The sequence below is a fragment of the Anopheles bellator genome, chromosome 1, assembly GCF_943735745.2.
Source record: "Anopheles bellator chromosome 1, idAnoBellAS_SP24_06.2, whole genome shotgun sequence".
NCBI lineage: Eukaryota > Metazoa > Arthropoda > Insecta > Diptera > Culicidae > Anopheles > Anopheles bellator.
In genome coordinates, this window is record NC_071285.1 from 26,410,216 (window position 1) to 26,428,974 (window position 18,759).

Below are 18,759 nucleotides of genomic sequence, written 5' to 3' on the forward strand. Positions count from 1 at the left end.
TATTCGAACCGATGTTCCAATAACAAGGTGTCTTTCTTTATAAGCAGGGATATATCCATCGCCGACGACCAGTACGCCATGTACGGTGTGAAGAATGTTGGACGAATTCCACGAGTGCCACCCAACCAAATGTATGATCACACAAGGTAAGATTGACCGTAGTGCCTAACTCCAGTAGTCCAGTGTTTGCTATTATAGTTTTATTGTTAAGAAAACAAAATGATCATCGACGGAAATGTATTCTTGAACTGAAGCAATCTTAACAAATGATTGTTGGTGCCCCATCTAACTCTGTATTTAGATATTTCTTGTCACATCATCTAACTTATTTGCGTCATGTGGTCATCTAACTTATTTGCATTTACTTATTGCTTACTACTAACTGCTGCCTGCTTAAATTAAATTAAATTGGCGATTAACATGTTCCTGTCTGTTTTGTCAAGCTTTTAGCCCGATTTATGCAAACCCTTGGCATCACAGGCGCGTTGCGTCGACATAAGATTCGGCGAATGTGAGAAACATCTGCTGCAGCTTGTCCGCGTTGATCCCTTCGAAGGGTACTGTCGTTTCTGTCACGTGGAAGAGATTTCGCTTGCGTCGCATGAACGGTTTTCGCTTCTTGATCGCTGACGTTAGTGTCGAGGTCCCGGTGATGGTGGGATGATAGTACGTAGTACCTGCGATAATACCGAAGGTGGTTTATTGCACACAACACCCCGAAAAGGCCGATGCTGATCTCACCTTTGCTTTTTATAGCTTGTACAATCATGCATAGTAAATATCCGGCGAAGGCTAAAAATGCTAAGCCGGTAATGCTTATTTGAAAAATCGTCTGTATTTTGGAGGGCTTCGAGTCCCACGACTCTACGGCTGATCTGCTGTAATGAGAGACGACTGTTGTTGAACCGAACCATCGTTGGTAACGTGAAACATATCACCGGTATACCTTTGGGCGAAATTGTCCATTTTCAGTGGCAATGCGACCGTGTCATCTTGTCGTTCTTCGCTGCTTTGATCGCTCAATGGGTGCACAGTTTCTCGGCTTTGCACTTCCAAAACTTCGCTGCTGCCGTTAAACTTTCTGTGCAACTCTTGAGCGACACGCTGCAGTTGCAATAGACGCATCATCGGCAAGCGCTCCAAATAGTGATAATCATTCCACCGAACATAATCATACTCCAGCGAGCCGTTATTGGCGGTGCTGACCCGGCACAACACCAACCACGTGTAGGCATAGTAGAGAGCCGTACCGTAACATATTCGAACACTAACCATTTTGGGGAACGAAATCACAGAGTTTAACGCACCTTTTTTCATGCGATATAATGACTGCGACCAAAAGAGTCGACAAGAAAACGTTGAATGAAACATGACTTCCTCTCGCACAGCACATAGTGCACAAAAAATGTGCAACCCGTGCAAGGCATGCATCGGCGAGCATTTTCCTTTCCGTTGCACCGTCTTGATTAGCGTGAACGAGGGCACTCCAAACAGTGACTGCTGCTATTGTGAGCGATTTGTTGAAAAAAATTAATAAATCCAATAATGCATCATTGAACGATTTATACTGGTAAATATTATATTGGTATAAAGCTTTTGTGGGCAAATTCCTTATTCATATTATTTTCTTAAACATTTTTCTGACACGGATTCAAATTTTCCCTGGTGCGACCTCTTATGTCTTCTGCACTGTTCGTGCCCTGTCTCCGTGGGTGTGTTGATACGCTGCGAGCGACACGAAATCGCTGAATGAATCCAAATGTCGTCAACCATTAAATTGAAGCTTTTCTAAATGGGCGCATGCTTTTGCCTTTTTCAGATCAGAAGATCTGCACAGAATACGGGTTGAGCACATGGAACGGCAGCTGGCAAATCTAACCGGATTGGTGCAGAAAGCTCTCACACAAAATCCTTCGATACCACTAGTTAACAATACCCCAAACATTCTAAACATCCCAGGACAATATCGTAACGGTATGTATGTTGGAAATAACACTTTCATTGATGGTATTGTTTGCTTTGGCCTATTGATATGGTTTTTTTTTCTCCGACTTCCTGTACCTTCCACATTTCGATCGTTTTACACTGCCATCGTTCACAAACTGAACCGCAATTTGCTAAGCGAGTCTTATGTTAGCTCTTCATCGTTGTGCATTCGAACTTTACCTACTGTATTTACTTACTTCACTTACATTTGTTTGATAATATTTAATCACAATAATAATAATAACAATGGTTGTGCGTGTATTTTTGTCAGTTGAATAGCTTACTTGAACATTTGGCATTTTTATCTATCTCGGTTGCGAGTTGTATGATTGTGAGTTGTGGTAACTAATGCTGTGTAGGTCTCCGTACTTTTGGGTTTATTATGATGCATTGTTAGTTCACCCGGATTGGTTTTATTTGTGCAAAAATTTCCATATCTTATGCGAAAGCTCGCAACGCAGATCGCGTGTAAGAATCTGTCACTCTCCAAATACTCACGTTTGCAGTGCGTTTGCGATGCGTCCCGGCACTCCTTTTTAACGTCTGTTACACATAGTATTGCACCTAGCAAAGCACTCGATCATTATATCTGACCCATTACTTTTCTCACGCGTTTGTTTCTATCGTTTGGCTCTTAGTTTGGGAATTTTACGAAAATTTGACTTCGGTTTGATACTGTTCCATTTAAATTGCTGTCATTCATTCATGTGTACTGTTTTTTTTCTATCAAAACTCATCTTCTCATACTCTCACCGTTAACTAACAAAACACTGATCATTTAGCTGAAGCTACTGGAGATGGTACGGTTTGCACGCGCGAAAAACCGCCTAAATTGGGAAAATCAACGTGTCGTAAGTTTATTCTTTCGAAAATATATCCCAGTATATGCCCAAATTTACCTAGTTTACTCTCAAGCTCTCTTCCATACTGTTCCCCAAGCATTCACGCATCCGATCACCCGGGTGCCATTGATGCAACCATTTTCCATACACTTATACTTTCTTTTCTATCACGCAAACATCGAATCGCTTTTTATTTTTATTCATGGTGCCCCGTTTGTTGTTCAGTGTGTAATTTCAGCTTTTTCGAACTAAATAAAAGTAATACTTAGAGCCAATTGTGCCGTTTTCATTGCCCGCAAAAAAGATTCCTGTTGAAACATATTGTCAACAAAAAAGTGAACAAAAAGTACTCCTTTTCACCCGCAGCAATTGTACAGTGATTGTAAATATCAAAGAAGTAAAACTAGTTACTATTTGTTTACTTAATTAGGTCGGTATCTTTTCAGACACTAGTATAGATGCTTTAAAGTTTTCCGTTCAGCTGTGTTCAATAGTGTGGTTTACAGAACAAATTGTAGAACATGTAATATAGTTGCAGTAGAAGTTTCGGTTGGAAGTCGGTTTCAGTGTGTGAGATTATTGCGAGCGCGTCGCATTCAAATACGTTAATGTTGTTCCTAGTATATAGTATGTAGTTTAAATATAGGCAAGACAGGTACGAACGATTTGTTTGATTTCTTCTCTACATGAACAAAGCATGCATAAAACAATACCAGCAGTAAAATGGCGGTGGTGGCCTTGATAGGATTGTTACTAACACTGAACGCTATCATAGGCAAACGGTGATTCCTTATATTTGGATGTAATTATACCTCAGGGTCTTAATCATTTAACGTGTAACGGTAAGACGTTTTACTTCTTCATTTCTTCGGCAGACAAGTCGGTTTCGTTCGAAAAATCTGTCTCGTTCAGCGATGACATTCAAGGCGTGCAAAAGTCTCACAGCCCTCAGCATTCTGGTAAGTGTCGCGGTTTATAAGTGTTTATGAACCAGTTCTGGTACCGTCGTGTTGGTAATGTAATGTTTCCCATCTGTTCCATGGGGCCCACTTTCAGCGGATTCTAAACCTCCGAAACCTGCGATAAAGTCGTCCACTTTGCCTAGAACATCATCCCAAGGTGCGTATAAATTGTGGAACCGTAAACGCCAGCATTCGCGTGATTCGGCATTATTTCTCACCCACCCAGAACGGGACCGCTTAAAACCTCCACCTCCACCGAAGCCCCTCGTAATGGCTCCCGGAAACCAGTACCGAACTGACCTTACCCTTGCACCGGAAGTCTACAATCAATTGCGCGGTTTGCAGAAGAAAGCGATGGACTTGCGCACAGAGGCGCGTACGCTTCGTCGGTTAACGCAAACTCAAGCTGTAGCCGTTCGGGAGGACATCAAAGACACATTTATGAGAATTCGTGCCACTCTTTTATCAAACACTGGCTTTGCGTGGGGCCAGGATGATAAGGAACGGGTAAGTCGAGGGATACTATTCATACTGGGGCTTTTAAGTTATCAATGTGACATGCCGAATGCTTCGTTTTGCTGTTACGGTTTTTTCTATGAACTTTATTTAGTATTATTAAAACTTTGACATCCCGTATCGACAGTAGAAGTCGCAAAACAAATGATGGTTAAATGAAGAACTTTTTTGGCTCACTAACCATAGCAGGTAGGGACTAGCTCCGCCCTTGCATTCAAATCCCGAAATCGTCGAATATGCTGAGCTGTTGGCCACACAAACCAACAAATGAGAACGTTTGTTCGAATCACAAATTATGGTTCGTTTTTATCCGATCCTCATTCGATTCGGTCCCAATCGATTGCATTCCCTTAGGTTTTACGGTTTATGCCATAACATAAGGCACATGAAACACACACAGGAAGAATAATGAATTAATGAGGGTCACGTTACTCGATTGCAGACTAATCTTACTAGAGAAGAAGAAATCTACAAGCAGGAGGTGATACGTTTGGAAAAAGATCTGGCTGACTTGGAATCCTCCGTGGAAGGTCTACGAGGAGAGGTGATTAACAGACGAACTCGGGTCAATATGGTTGCGGTGGAAGATATGGCGCTGGTTCTCAGTCGGGCAAGGTACGATGAAAATGATTAAAATTCGACGTGTGAATCCTCACAAACAGGACAAATGCTTACTTACGCCATCGTCTAATTACGCTTGCAGCAAAACCGTGGCTGAGCTGAAGATGCGTTTTCCGGTACTGCAACAAGGGTTGCGGAATTTGATTTCCAGCGAAATGGAACGGGTTTGCCGCGAGGAAGCTTTCCTCAAAGATGAACCCGATCGTTTGGAAAACGCGTTGCGACGGTGTAAAAAACTTACTGGAACGCTTGTAACACTTAAAAGGTAAAAACTTTCGTAACCCGTTCAATGAAAGCACTGCTATCCAGCCGATTTAGCCAACTTGCTTAGGAGCTACTGTTCTGTTCTTACACAAAATCCACATGCCACAGACTTGCGAGCGTTCAGGAGCAGCGTTTGCCTATTCCTGACACAACCATCGTGGACGAAACGGTCAAACCTCCGGAAACGCATCACACCGTTAATAAGGTAATTGCCACAACTTCACTCTAGTCCTGTGTTTGCAACAATCTATCCCTTGTCTGAATAATCTAAAAACAGCAATATTAGCCACTAAAAACCGAGACTAGTTAATAACATTTCTTTCATTGCTACTTGTTTTAGTTTTACTTTCCGATTTTGTTCCAAGTTCGTTCCAATTTCTCTCATTCTTGTCCCCCAGCTGAGGGTCTCTTTTATAAACGAGAAAATTTATCACAATATTTTATTCTTTCTATATCAATCTCTCTCTATCTCTATTTCGCTCTCTCTTTCTCTTTTACTCTATTTCTTTGTGCATTCTTGCGTATCCGTTTTTCTAAGTCTTTCATACCGACTGTCTATCCGATTTACTAGCCTTCAGCAACTTGTTAACGGCATTCGTTTTGCTGTTCGCATTCAAAACCGATCGATCAGTTTCAAGAATTTGCTCTATTGTCCGACAAAATCGAAAACCCTTTTTAAATGACGACAGCGTTGTGAATTTTACATCTTTAAAATTGATGAAAACGGGGCGTAGTGTTAACCAAATACTTAAAACAAGCGATAATGTACATGCGCAAAGCATATCAACCGTGTACTGGCTTGTTAAATAGTTGATGCTACTAAAACTAGACATATTTTAGTTTACATTTTTGGCTTTTTTGTTATTAGTTACACTTTTTTGGCTGGCTTAGGAACTGAATGCCTTGAAGATTGCTGAACATACTACTGAATACAATTTGTAAATTCAAAAAGTTTGTTCTAAACAACAAAATGGGTGAAATAACATTACTCGTTTTTTACACTGAATGCTTTTCCTGTTGGTTTTGCAGTAAAATACTATAAACAAATTGAACCCCACAAACAGGAAAATAATAAACAATATTTATCAACGGCGCATGCCAAACTTTCGCATTAATGTGGCCTTTGAGGATTTAGAGTATACCGTACGATATTGGTAACTATAGAATATTGTTTTTGTTTCATGAAACAACCAACGTGTAGCGTAACACAACAGCCAACATCATTTATAACATCATGTTATATGTTAATGTAGGCATTAATAGTATTCCAACCGTTCACATTGGCTTTAGCTCGCTCGACCACGACACTGCGCTCCATCATTTCATTTTATACAAAACGCTAATCGTTGATCAGTACTCATATTTGTTCAAGTTGAACCAAGGTTCTCTTTTGTTTTTGCTCTATTTTGCCGAGTAGCTGAATTTGATCTTTGGTATTGCTTTCACTTGTTTCATACGTCTTCTGAATGTGTAGTTAAGTTGGTTACAATGTATTCTATCTCTAGATTTATCATTCCTACGTGATCTCTTTTTTGATGGTGTATACTGGTGCAATTGAAAATTAGCAGTATGAAAACATGTACAGTGATGTAACTACCCGGTTCTGACAAACAGAGTGTTCCGAATGTCTCGCAGTGCATAAACAGCAAAGAAGGCATTATTTCGTTCAAGAGAGGGTTCTAACTCACTCTCAGCATTCTAAGCGACTGACTAAACCAACAGATTTCTCGACATAAAGCTATTGTAACCGTTATTGTAAAGAGAAGCAGCCCGCCTTCTACAATATTTGCTGCCCATCATTCTTCTAACTAAAATTATCAAAAATATTCATAGTAGATGTTTCTGGATGCCTTTTAGTACCACGACGTGTTGCAGTTAATTATTTACAGAGTACTCTTCCCTATATTGCAGCCAAATGTATCTGAAATTTCACATTTCAACTAGATTTGCTTTTTTCTGTTTTGAGAAGTACTCTATCCGAGCGGTGACTCTAACTCTTTAATATGTGCAGATTGGACCCAATTCTTTAATCAGTGGAATACTTTTATCGTGTCAATAAAATGTGCCAAGGTATAGAAATAATCATTAGAATCTTTTATTTGGTTTATGTTTTTCGCAAGGATTTATTCATCCTAGTATGACGAAGGTTGATACCTTAACTTGCAAGGTGCTGCCAAAACGGTTTAATTGGTATAAAATTTCTGCGAGAGTACCCCTCCGTTGGAAATTCTTATCATATTACTACAACCGCATTACGGTAGTGGCCTTTGAAGAAAACACGTTAAAAGAATGTAAGTTTTCTTTAATTCGATCTATCGTGTTACACAACTAATTATATCCGGTGAAATATACATTTTTAACTATCTGTTTGAAAAATTTTAACCGCTGCAGTGATAAAGAAGGCTTACACGTCACGCAAAAAAAACTTTGTGCTTCTTATCAGTAAATGAGAGTGGATCTCCATAATGAAGACTTGTCGAAATTTTTTCGGACGATCGGTTTTTAGACTAAATTTTCAACACACTCGTACGATTCGCCAATCGTTTGACAAAAAAAAACTGCATTCAAGGTTTATGCCATGTCAAAAGGACCTTCTAGTGTGTTTGACCGAAAAGTTTCGTTTATTTAACATTTTTTTAAAATTAACTTAAAATGACACACACTTTTGATCGATTTAAGACAACTACCATGATATGTACTTGTTGAGTCAACGATAATTAAAGTTGAGTTAAGCTAGGTAGATGTTAGCAGTAGAAAATAATTCTTTACCCTTTCGAAAGCTATCGGCCATATCGTCAACAAAATCAAGCACTGGCTAATGTTATTTTAGTTCGGTCAGCATAACACACTGTTAGGAAGTAAACTTTGGAACTTACGCATACCAACGGTTGTTCGTTGGGTGGTCGAAAAATAAAACAACCTACGTACCAACCTATACCGGGAACGGAATAGATCAACGGCAATTTATAATGAGAAAAAGTAACACTGCTTGGTAAAAGTTTCGTCTGCTATGTCCCTTCTACCGCAAAAAAAAACATATTTGCAAAAATATTTCCAGCACATTTTGATTAAATGTTTGATTTGATTCGCACTTTGGTTTTTATGTATCGATTTTGTTACACTTAAATGGAGTTTATGTTTAATTTTTGGTATCATGGACCTCCGTTATTAACTCCTCATCGTCATCATCACCATCATCAGCGTTACTAATTCAAATCACATTAAATACAATGCTATATAAACTCCGTGCAAAACTAGTGTGCCAATAGCTCCAAAGCTGCTTATACTAGATCTCAGACGCCTAACCCCGAACGCGTTCTGTAACATAACCGCGTCCACCACTACATCCTTCATTCATGTACTGCCATGTGTCCTCATCGTATGACAACCTCGTATCCTCACCTTTGCCTCCTTCTTCTATATTGCGAAGTTCGATTCACGACTTCTAATGCTAATGTTTACTACACACGGGTCGCGCAGTTGGTGCCCTGACATGCCCCTGAAATCCCTGTCCGGACCCAGCCATCCTGCCTCACCGTTTCCAGCTGTATAAACCACCCGAATTAACTCGATGAACCAAATCACAGTTTGAATTGAATCGAAAGCTAAAATGTGCATTCATATAATTTTGTGTTTTATAGTTCAACTGGCGATGGAGTTCTAACTTCAAAGAGGCGATCAATGAGTAAACTATGCTCTTACTTAAATAACATCAAAACAAACAGTTTCCTCTATTTTACTTTCACAAATTATAATCGTTATAGTTTTTTTCGTTCCACAAATGTACCGCGCATAAGGAAGCGTAACAAAAGTGTCTTTTAAATTCCTTTTACAAAATCAATCGTTCTCTATCTTCTTCACACACATGCGCAAACCACACACTTACATCCACTGTCTCTACTGGTTGTACTTCACCACTGCTGGTATCCCTGTTGCCTCTCTACTGGCTGGCTCACCACATCGCAAATCGACACTATTTTGCACAAAACACCCACAAAATATGATGCACCCTGCGGCAATGGCATACGATCTGCCTCGAGCCACGCGCTATTGTGTTTTCAACTCCTTACGCGAGACGGTGCCATGAGGATCCTCAGTGTCTGTGGCGATCTGTTTATCTGTTATCCTGCGCTTGATTGATTTTTCGCTTCTATAGTGCTGAATGGTTTCACATAATTGAATCTCCGTTTCTTGGTTTTAATTACATTTTCCTTCTTTGTGTGAATTTCTGTCATTCGCTGTTTTGTATGTCTCACGGAACACACTCTTATTGTTTGTAAATTGTACTTTTTAACTCGTAACGTCACAGTGTAGCTTCTCAGCTTCTTAAAGACGTGCCTCAGTGCGAATCCCATGTTTTTTTTTTCAATAGGCCTCCAATGAATAGGTTTCTTCACTAGGGCTTCTTGTTGGCCATCATTGTACATTTCGGTTCTTGTGGTACTCTGACACCTTTAGAGCACTTTAATCGCACACCATATCTGCATTGCCCTTGTAACACTCTGTCTAATACTGCTGAAATTGTTTGAGTTTCCGCAATTGAAATGGGCCTCTCTTCGTATGTCTCAGTACGCCGAAAGAAATAGTTGCGTCTCTAATTTTTATCTCTATCTAATCGTCTCACATTATATATTTTATCTCTTTATGTATACTTTTGCTACGGCATAGTGAATGTTATGTTGTGTTGACAAATGTTCCGTTTTCGTTTACTTTCGTATTACTGTATGAAACAAGAAGATTTTATTATTTCAAACATCATTTCATTTCATTATCATTTCAAACTATGTACTACTAAAGAAGTGTAGCACTATTACTTTCAACCGAACAAAAACGCATCCATATTAAATTGTCAACGTTGTGTTCGCTCTGTGTATTTTCTCTACAATCCTCACTGTCAGCGTCTTGTCGGAACTTTTGCTGGCGAAGGGCAAATGCAAATCTCAAATTCTCAAATGCAAAACATCCCACATTTGTTCAAACCATTCGCTCTACCCTTCCATCGTTTTTCTGTTTAGTTGTAGCACTTACCATTTTCCGGTTTTTCTATTTTCCATCAACCTTTTTGGTTGCTTCTTCCTGTAGTTGCAAATGTACCAATTTGATTTAAACCACCGAAAACTCTCCAAGTCAATCAATCTGGCGCCAAATGAAACATATAGTTCCGCTTAGCTTTCGTTTTTTGCAACATTGTTTTGCTTTGTAGAAACTGCGAGTCTTAAACTTTCGTTTCCTCTTATGAAGGTGCATGCTCATCATTTTCGTACGTTTGTCCCAAAAGTGTTTGGTTTTTCAGTTTTTCTATAAACTATCTGGCGCTGCTTAACTCGGCAGTCAGACGTCGTAAAGTAGAAACATCTCTCTCACCGTTTCATTTTCTTATAGCGTGGCCCAACATTGTTACATCAATTTTTTACTATTTCAATTTTGAGCAATCCAACTTTGAATTTTGAACAAACAACTTTAACAAACATGCGCAAATTAAGTACAACATCAGTTATCACGACAACAACTAGTGATCACTACTTTGCTGTTTTCACGAAATATGTAATTCGTTCGAGTATTAATCGAGTTGCAAAGATATTATCGGACAATCTAGATCATCGGAGTGGAGTGGTCCTGCCCTGAACATTCTTTATACTTAATGACTTTGTTTCATGTGATTTCGCACCGTTTCTTTACGTTTTCTGTTGTTTTTAGTAAATAACTAGTAAACTGTTGCAGTGTTTAATGCTTGGTGAATTTGCCGTTTTGTTGGTGCATTCAAAGATCTCCTTTCACGTTGGTGGAAGAAACGAATCAGTACTTTTATCGTTATCAATTTGTGCATTCTACAGGAAAACTTTTGATTTCAATGTAACCGAACGATGGTGCTATACTCATTGATAGTTCTACAAAGTCCACGTGATTACCTTAGAGCAATGTTAGTGCTCGCAAAATGCAATATACTTGTTTGTGATTCTTTTCAATATACACTACAAGTACACTTAAAACAGTTCACCAAATAGTTCAAAAACAAACACGTGCGTTGCAAGAATATGGTGGATGAATGATTTTATCTCTTTTGATCCCAGTTCCCACACAATTGGCTTTCGTTGCTCAGTTTTTCGCACATAAACAATATATTTGTAAGTCCACGAATTGGCCAACTTTACGAAATATCCTTTACCTGAAATCTGATGTCCGGTTTGCATTTTGTGTGCTGTACTTTTCGTTAGCGTAGACTTGGTTATGTTTTCGTTTCTGAATTGGATGACGATCTGTTATCGGAAGCACGCTTGTTACGATAATGTGTGTTGGTCGAGTCTTCAAATTGGCTGCAGATAGTGCAAACAAAGTAGTAATTTGATTTCCAAAAGAATTAAAATATTTACAGAAAATCGTATCCTTATTTCACTAATATTGGATACAATAGTGTACACATAAAAAATAACACGTAAGATAACCGTAAATGATAGTACTCTATTGTATATCAAAATTTGATTACCGTTGCGTTGAACGTTAGTTTCTTCTCTTTCTGTTTCTCTCTATCTTTCACTGTCTCTCTTTTTCTCTCTTTCTTTCGCTCTTTCTTTCTATATTTCTCTTATTTTGTTTTTAATTTTTATATTTTATTACATAGTGCTGTTTCTTCCCTATTTCATGGCTGTGTGAAAAGAAATGTTTTTAAATTTATTCGAAAAACTATATTAACATTTTAAACACCTGGTTCTCTTTATCTCTTCCTATTGTCACGTTTCGTTTGACTCCCATTTATTTACTATCTCTCTCTCTCTTTCTCTCTCTCTCTCTCTACCTGTCTCATTTTCTAACACTCTGTTTACTCTCTTTCTTTTTCTCTCTCTCTCCTTCTCTCTCTTTCTATATCCATATCGCTCTCTCTCTCTCTCTCTCTCTGTTTCTGCCTCATTTCCCTGGTTCTTTAATTCTGTGTCCTTTTCATTCTCCCGCTATTGTTTCCCTTGCTCTCAATTCTGTGCACACATGCATTCTTCGCTCATTCGTTCCATCGAACGCTCGATCACCAAAAATTTTCTTTGCTACGCGAATCACCTCAGCCAATCCCAAGTCCCCGTCTGGGGACAACCATTACCAGTGGAGGGATCGCCCCAGAAAACGCACTCGATGCTTTGCTAGATGAGCTCCAAACATTTGCCAAACCACCTAATGGTGTTAGCGAGGTAAGCATATTGCAGAACATCATCTGTTCATTCAAAGACTTAAAACTCAAAATCATCTTTACTGTCGATGGATTTGAATCTTTCGGCTGGCACTAACTGGACCGATTCTTTTCTAAGCAGCACCACAATATGAGCCCACTTAGACAAAGCAGAATGCGCCCTAATCGCAGAACTGCCTACTTGCGCTACTTGCTGCACATCATTAGATTTGACTAAGCGATAACTAATATCTGCATGCCCTGCAACACTTTCAGCACCGTCCGGACGACTCAACGTCGGACGACAGTTCACAAACGCTCCAGAACAGCATCACAACCAAGATCTCGCAGTCACAGCTGTACCCATCAGAGCCCCACTCATCGAATGTCGGCTTGCGGCGGCTTCATTCGTATCCGAGCGGTTCGGATACCGATACGAGCCCACCGCAGCCGAATCGTCCGAACTCCTGCAAGCCACCGGTTCCGGAGCGTAACGCCGATCTGCTGTCAAAGGTAAACAACAAGCGCGTGCCACCCCCGCCGCCACCGCGCACAAGTTCCCGAAGTCCACTGGCGAGTCCGACTACCCCGCATGTACCGCACCACCGTGGTGGCCATCAGTCGTCGGTCACACTTTCCGACTGCGACCAACAGCAGCGCACTTCGGAGGGTACCGATTCTGGCAGCGAGTCCGTCTGCTCAGACAACTCTCAACGCCAGCTCGCCTTAGAGTTGCGCCATCAGGAGCTGCTGAAGAAGCAGCGACAGCTCCAGGAACAGTACCAACGCCTCCAGCAAATGAGCAAAAATGCGGTCCCACTGGCGCCGGGAACCATCAGCCATGATATCAAAAAGACGGGCAGCGAGTCGAATCTTCCAATGAAAATGGGCTACTCAATGACGGTTAGTGGCTCGATGAAGAACCTGTGCGTTGGTGACGGTGCCAACACCTTCGATCCGGCAGCTACCATACTTGGCCATACCAACAACTCCAGCAACATCGAAATGCAGTATCAAGATGATAATGATCAATCGCTAAGCTCGAATGCGTCGGATGGCCCTGTGAATGGCAAACTAGGAACACTACCACCCCACTTAACCAAAACGACCAACAAGGTTTACGAAACTGACATTTTGTAATTTGTGCAACCGCCGCCTACTATTCGGTGTTCGTTAAGCTTGATGGAAATCCAGTAAAGGGCCTCCCATGTGCCAAACAGCGAGAAACTGCACGTAACAGCACAATAAGAAACGCACGCATTTGTAAAAATCATGTTAAACTTTCTTTCAACCGAACTGATGTGTGATGTTCTAGGGAGGCGATAGAGCAGTTGCCATTTTGTAATTTTTGTTTTCATATATCGTTACATTTGCACCATACATTCCTTTTTGATACTTGAGTTCATAGTCAAATGTGCCCTAATCAGCGCCCTCTAATCAGCGAATAAGAGCATCGTTGTGCTCGTGGTCTCGTGTCGTACAATATGAGTTGGGTTGACACCGTTAACTTGACAGCATGCTGCACTTCTGTAGGCCAAACAGTTAACCAAAAAACCTAGTAGACACTGAGAATTCTGCTAACGATTTATAAAGTTACTTTTATTCGTTGTTGCCACAATTTAAATTAGGTGTACCATAAAGTTTCCTCATACCCATAACATTTCCGACACTGGTAGCATCCGTTTACGGTAGGATCATCACAAACACTACACTTTTTGAGGCACTAAGCGTGAACTTGTACAAATGATGGAAGGCAAACTAGTTACAACGCCCAAGATGCTAATCTTTAGTCATTCCCGCCTTACACTCCTAAGCACTACCGAAATATAAAGCAAAATAAACGCAAAGCCAAAACATGGTGTAAGACGACGGCCCATTTTCGCAATACGAATTACACTTTCACTATGTAAACCGTTCGATGTGGCAACCTTAGAGTAACTCCAAGTCGATGGCCAATTGTTGCCAAAGTTGGGGTGATTAAACACTGCATGAACAAGTTGCAAAGGGGGAAAACAACATTTTGTTAAATTTTTATTCATTGTACAAGTGATAAAAGTAAATGTGACGAAAACCACGAAACGAAGAAAGTTGTTCCTTGCACTTCACGGAATATAAGTACAAGTAAACCGCATAGTTCATCAAAGTAAGCAACACTGTGTAGAGGAAGCAAAAAAGAGGGATAGAGAAAGTTATAAAAAAAAAACAAGGAAGCGTAAAAGAAGCAGCACAACTTAACAACTAACATCGAGCTCTTGTGGCATTACCGGAGGGAATGCTGGGCCGAAAAGTGTGACGTGTGACGTGGAATTCGCAAAGTAGAAAATTATGAATCTGCAACTATGTGTACCCATGGAGCACGACGAGAATCCTAGTCAAATTCAAGAGTAATGTTTGTAAATGTAATGCATGTGCTTGAGAAACGAACACACAGACACTTACTTGCAGCAATGAAATGACTAATTGTATCCACCAGCGGTGCACAAACCTCAAAGCAAGCCCTGATGGTCTCCAATGCCTGTGTTTCACGATGCAAGGCAAGTCCCGATTAGTTTGACTGTAAATCCGAACGATGCAATCTGAAAGAGCAAAGCCAAACGTAGCCACTGTCTTGATTCGTGTGAAAGAGTCATTCGGTAGCCGATTGCAGAAGAAGTTTGTTGTTTTCGAATCCGTAATTTTTGGACACAAATGTTCGACGATATTATTAAGGGCATTATTGGTGCAGCCACGCCATGTGCATGTTGGTAGGAAGTTTTAGAAAAGTGCTTGGTTCTGCCAAAACATCGACTACGGAGAAGTTTTGTCCAAGTGCAAAGTGCTCACCGAAAACCTGATTGAATGTGGACCCGAATTCGATCGTTCTTAGTAAAATATGTATTAAAATCAATAAAGTAAGAAACACGGGCAAAAGTATAACGTTGACTCTCCTCATGTTTACCGAATTTGTTATCCAATGCCCCGGCGCAGCACGTAGCTCACAAGAGCAGCATCAAGAGCAAACCATCATCACCCCAAAAATGATCTAGCGCTTACACAACCAATCCGCAAAATTAGTCTATAAACGTGAATCATTCTAACAGGCGAAGTACTGCGAGTAGATGATTATAATTGATGCGACTCAGCTTTCTAATCGAAACGTTATCAAACCAATCTCACCGCCACTATCGAATGCATTGATATATAAACATGGTACACCCTAGTGTGTAATATGGCATAAACATATAAACGTACACCGCCAAACTCCCAGCCGTCTCCTTGTGTTTTGCCCGCTTGAATGTTGATTTGTTATTAGAAAGTAAAATTACTCTTCACTCTACTCCGAATACGAGTGATTTGAGTAGAACCACGGTGGTTACGATCGTACTGAAGCGCGCGTATCGTCCTTTTTTCCACACTACACACCCGAACACGTGCTGAGAGCGATCACAGGATGGCGTTGAGTTGGCAAGTCAAAGCCGAAGACGAAGGCAGTGATTTTTCTTCATACGAAAAAATCGGGATCGTTCAGGCAATCGAGGAGAAACAAATTAAGTGCGAACGATCGGAAACACTAACGCGTGAGACCGGTTTTAAACGTTTTAAGCCTTCGTTTTAGGCCCATAATCTCTAGGAGAAAAAAATCATTTTAGATAGTCTGCCCCACGGCGCGATACGGTAGAACGCAACGAGTGCAATGGAGAAAAGAAGCGAAAATGTGCCAGTTTTGCTCAGATTCGATACGCACGTTCTCTCTAGCAATGCCTTGTGCTTTAAATATCAGTAAACTGATTTCTTTTTGCAATTTTACATTTTAACTCGATTCAACAAAGTATTCGCAGCGTAATGTAACATGCGGTAAACAAAGCAGATACAGTTTTCGATGTCGTATCAGTATGTGCAAGTAGAGGCGACATTTTTCGAAAAGTTACACTTACCTAGCAATTGGGGGGCAACTAACAGGCAGAAACAGAGCATGCAGCAGTAGTGTGGGCAGTGATATTATGGTGTATGCGAAATCCCGGACGAACCGCGGCAGAAATCAAAAACCACTGTGGGCACGAAAAAAGGTGGTAAAACAAACGTTATCAAACCAGAAACAAAGGGGAAAACAGAATAACATTTGCGGTTAGTTAGTCGACTACGAATCACATACATTACATACACAGCTACACATCAGTTTGTGTCATTAAATTACTGTGTCAGTCAGTATGCAATATAGACATGTTGGATTTTTTCTACGAGAGAAGCATTATACACTTATTATCCATTTTTATTATAAAATAATAAAGGATCTTCCATATGAAAAAAAAACGCTTTTGGTGTTTCTATTTCGATTCATATAATGGTGATTTTCTCGGTGCTACGTGTTAGCATCAACATCGCCCAATACTTTGAATCGCAGGTAAGTACCGGAAAAAATGGTCCCGGTTGGCACCGTTTCCCTGAATTTTAGAGGTATGGGTCTCGGTGTGTGGGTGCGAAGGTAGGTGATGAAGGGTCAAATCGAGATTAATCCGTTCGAAATGTTCAAATAAATTTAAACATAAAGTTGTCGTTATTAAAATCGGCCCCAGTCTATGTTTATTACAAGGGCGTGTTTAGGCTCGCCTTGAAGCGGTGAGCGGTGAAATTTAAGTGATTTTGGATGAGTTACCAAGCAAAACCAATCGAAAGTATACAACCATTCATCAAAAATGTGCACTCTCGTTCAATCGATACGATATTCGAGTTTTGCCGAATTTTGGCCCTTGGAGATGACATTCGATGTTTTTGTTCGATGTTGTAGAGATGCTGCACACGAGAATCGCAGCTCGCCAAATACGTTGACGTTTGCCGGAGAAGAAACACAAGACAAACATCAACAAACCGACCCAAAAAGTATAACTTTGATAGTTAAAATAACAGTGGTTTTTCAGTGTTTTTAGAACGTAAACTATATTTTTAATGGTATCTGTATAAGAACGACACAATGAACAGCAAGCAACAGCCGAAAATTTTGATTAAAACACGAGAAAGTAATGATCCATCAGTTGGAGCATCATCGTCCGGATCGAAGCGAACGCCGACTATCCTAAAGGCAGCAGCATCGAGTAATGCCGCTCCACATGGACAGCAAACACAAAAGAGTGGCACGAAGATAGAAAACAAACAGCCAACGAAAACAGCAGCCCCGACGGATCCGTACTGTTTCACTCCGATGGATCGTTCGGTGGTGCTACTAAAGAACCAACTCAACTATCGTATGCTAGACTTTCTGCACGATACTAATCAAGATTACGTGGTGGTTGGCGTAATCGGTGGACAAGGAGTCGGCAAATCGACCGTGCTAAATATGGTTAACCGAAATCTGTATTCCAAAAAGTCCAAGGAAACTCCGGACAACGTGTTTCCCGTCCATGAGAAGCTGACTATTTTCGGAGAAAACGAAGGTATGGCGAAAACGACTGCTTATGCGTGAGATAAGATGATTTCCTGCTTTCCTTCGTCTTTCTAGTACGTCTTTTTATTACGGAAGATCGTCTCATACTGCTGGACAGCACGGAGCCTCTCATAAGTCACACACGAAAGGACTTTATTCAACACGAACAGGAAGAGCTTAAAAGAATGATGATTCTTCTTCGACTCTGTCACGTTATTTTGATTGTACAAGAGGAATGGTACAATATTCGCCTCATGCGTACCCTTATGTGGGCCGAAATGATGAGTCAATTCAACCCTTCAACCCATCAAAGGAAACTTGTTTTCATCAAAAACAAGGTTGTTCCACACTGCCAAGCATCTGAATGCCGAGTAAAAATGTTGCGTTTGTATAAGAACATGTTCAATGGCACGAAGATCTTCTCCACTGTACACCGGGCGAGAGACGCGGATCAGAGCAAAGGCAATCCAGAAGTTCTAAACTTTGTTGAACTTCCTCTACTAGAAAAAGGAGGTAGCATACAAACGGCAGATCGTTTTGTTCTTACATTGCTTCCATGTATTAACTCTTCCACATGATTGCAGATGCCGGCGCAGAGATGAGTCAAAACCTCAAGGATAGGCTACTTTACTTGCGCAACCTTGTGTACGGCGGCAGGCAGACGATTATGGCTAACAACTGTTCCGAAAAAGCTTGGGGGCAAGCGTTAGTTAAATTGGTGGATGGGCAGGATGGAAATTTGTTCAACGATAGATACGACAAGCTGAAGGACAAATACAATTTGCACAATCATATCAAAATTATGGACCATCCGTACAGAGACGCGTTAGGAGGCCACCATATTGAATAATTGGCCTGCGGGTAGTTATTCAAATGATCGTTAATGTTTTTGATGAAATTGTTCAAAACAATTATTCATAAGCAATCCTGTTGCTGTTAAACAATGGGTCGAGTCAAAAGATGGTCAATGGTCAAGAATCAAAATGATTGAAGAAAATATACCCAAGTTAGAAA

The 18,759-nt window shown here is 40.5% G+C and overlaps 2 protein-coding genes across 2 annotated transcripts in view; both read left to right on the top strand.

The window, feature by feature from the left end:
• The window catches only part of LOC131205502 (coiled-coil domain-containing protein AGAP005037), a 32,119-nt gene extending 16,523 nt beyond the window's left edge, over positions 1-15,596 (top strand). Inside the window, exons 10-20 of the mRNA XM_058197622.1 lie at positions 48-146; positions 1,820-1,974; positions 2,769-2,837; positions 3,704-3,787; positions 3,885-3,947; positions 4,017-4,297; positions 4,749-4,921; positions 5,010-5,192; positions 5,300-5,396; positions 12,247-12,369; positions 12,624-15,596. Coding sequence (XP_058053605.1) covers positions 48-146; positions 1,820-1,974; positions 2,769-2,837; positions 3,704-3,787; positions 3,885-3,947; positions 4,017-4,297; positions 4,749-4,921; positions 5,010-5,192; positions 5,300-5,396; positions 12,247-12,369; positions 12,624-13,487 — 2,191 coding nt within the window. The 3' untranslated portion in view covers positions 13,488-15,596. The remainder of the gene's footprint in view (positions 1-47; positions 147-1,819; positions 1,975-2,768; positions 2,838-3,703; positions 3,788-3,884; positions 3,948-4,016; positions 4,298-4,748; positions 4,922-5,009; positions 5,193-5,299; positions 5,397-12,246; positions 12,370-12,623) is intronic.
• A 1,595-nt stretch (positions 15,597-17,191) lies between these two features.
• On the top strand, positions 17,192-18,743 carry LOC131216567 (nonsense-mediated mRNA decay factor SMG9). The gene is made up of 3 exons (XM_058211095.1): positions 17,192-17,755; positions 17,821-18,258; positions 18,330-18,743. The coding sequence occupies exons 1-3, from the start codon at positions 17,296-17,298 to the stop codon at positions 18,593-18,595; spliced, it is 1,164 nt and encodes a 387-aa protein (XP_058067078.1). The 5' UTR covers positions 17,192-17,295; the 3' UTR covers positions 18,596-18,743.
• Positions 18,744-18,759: the final 16 nt, after the last annotated feature.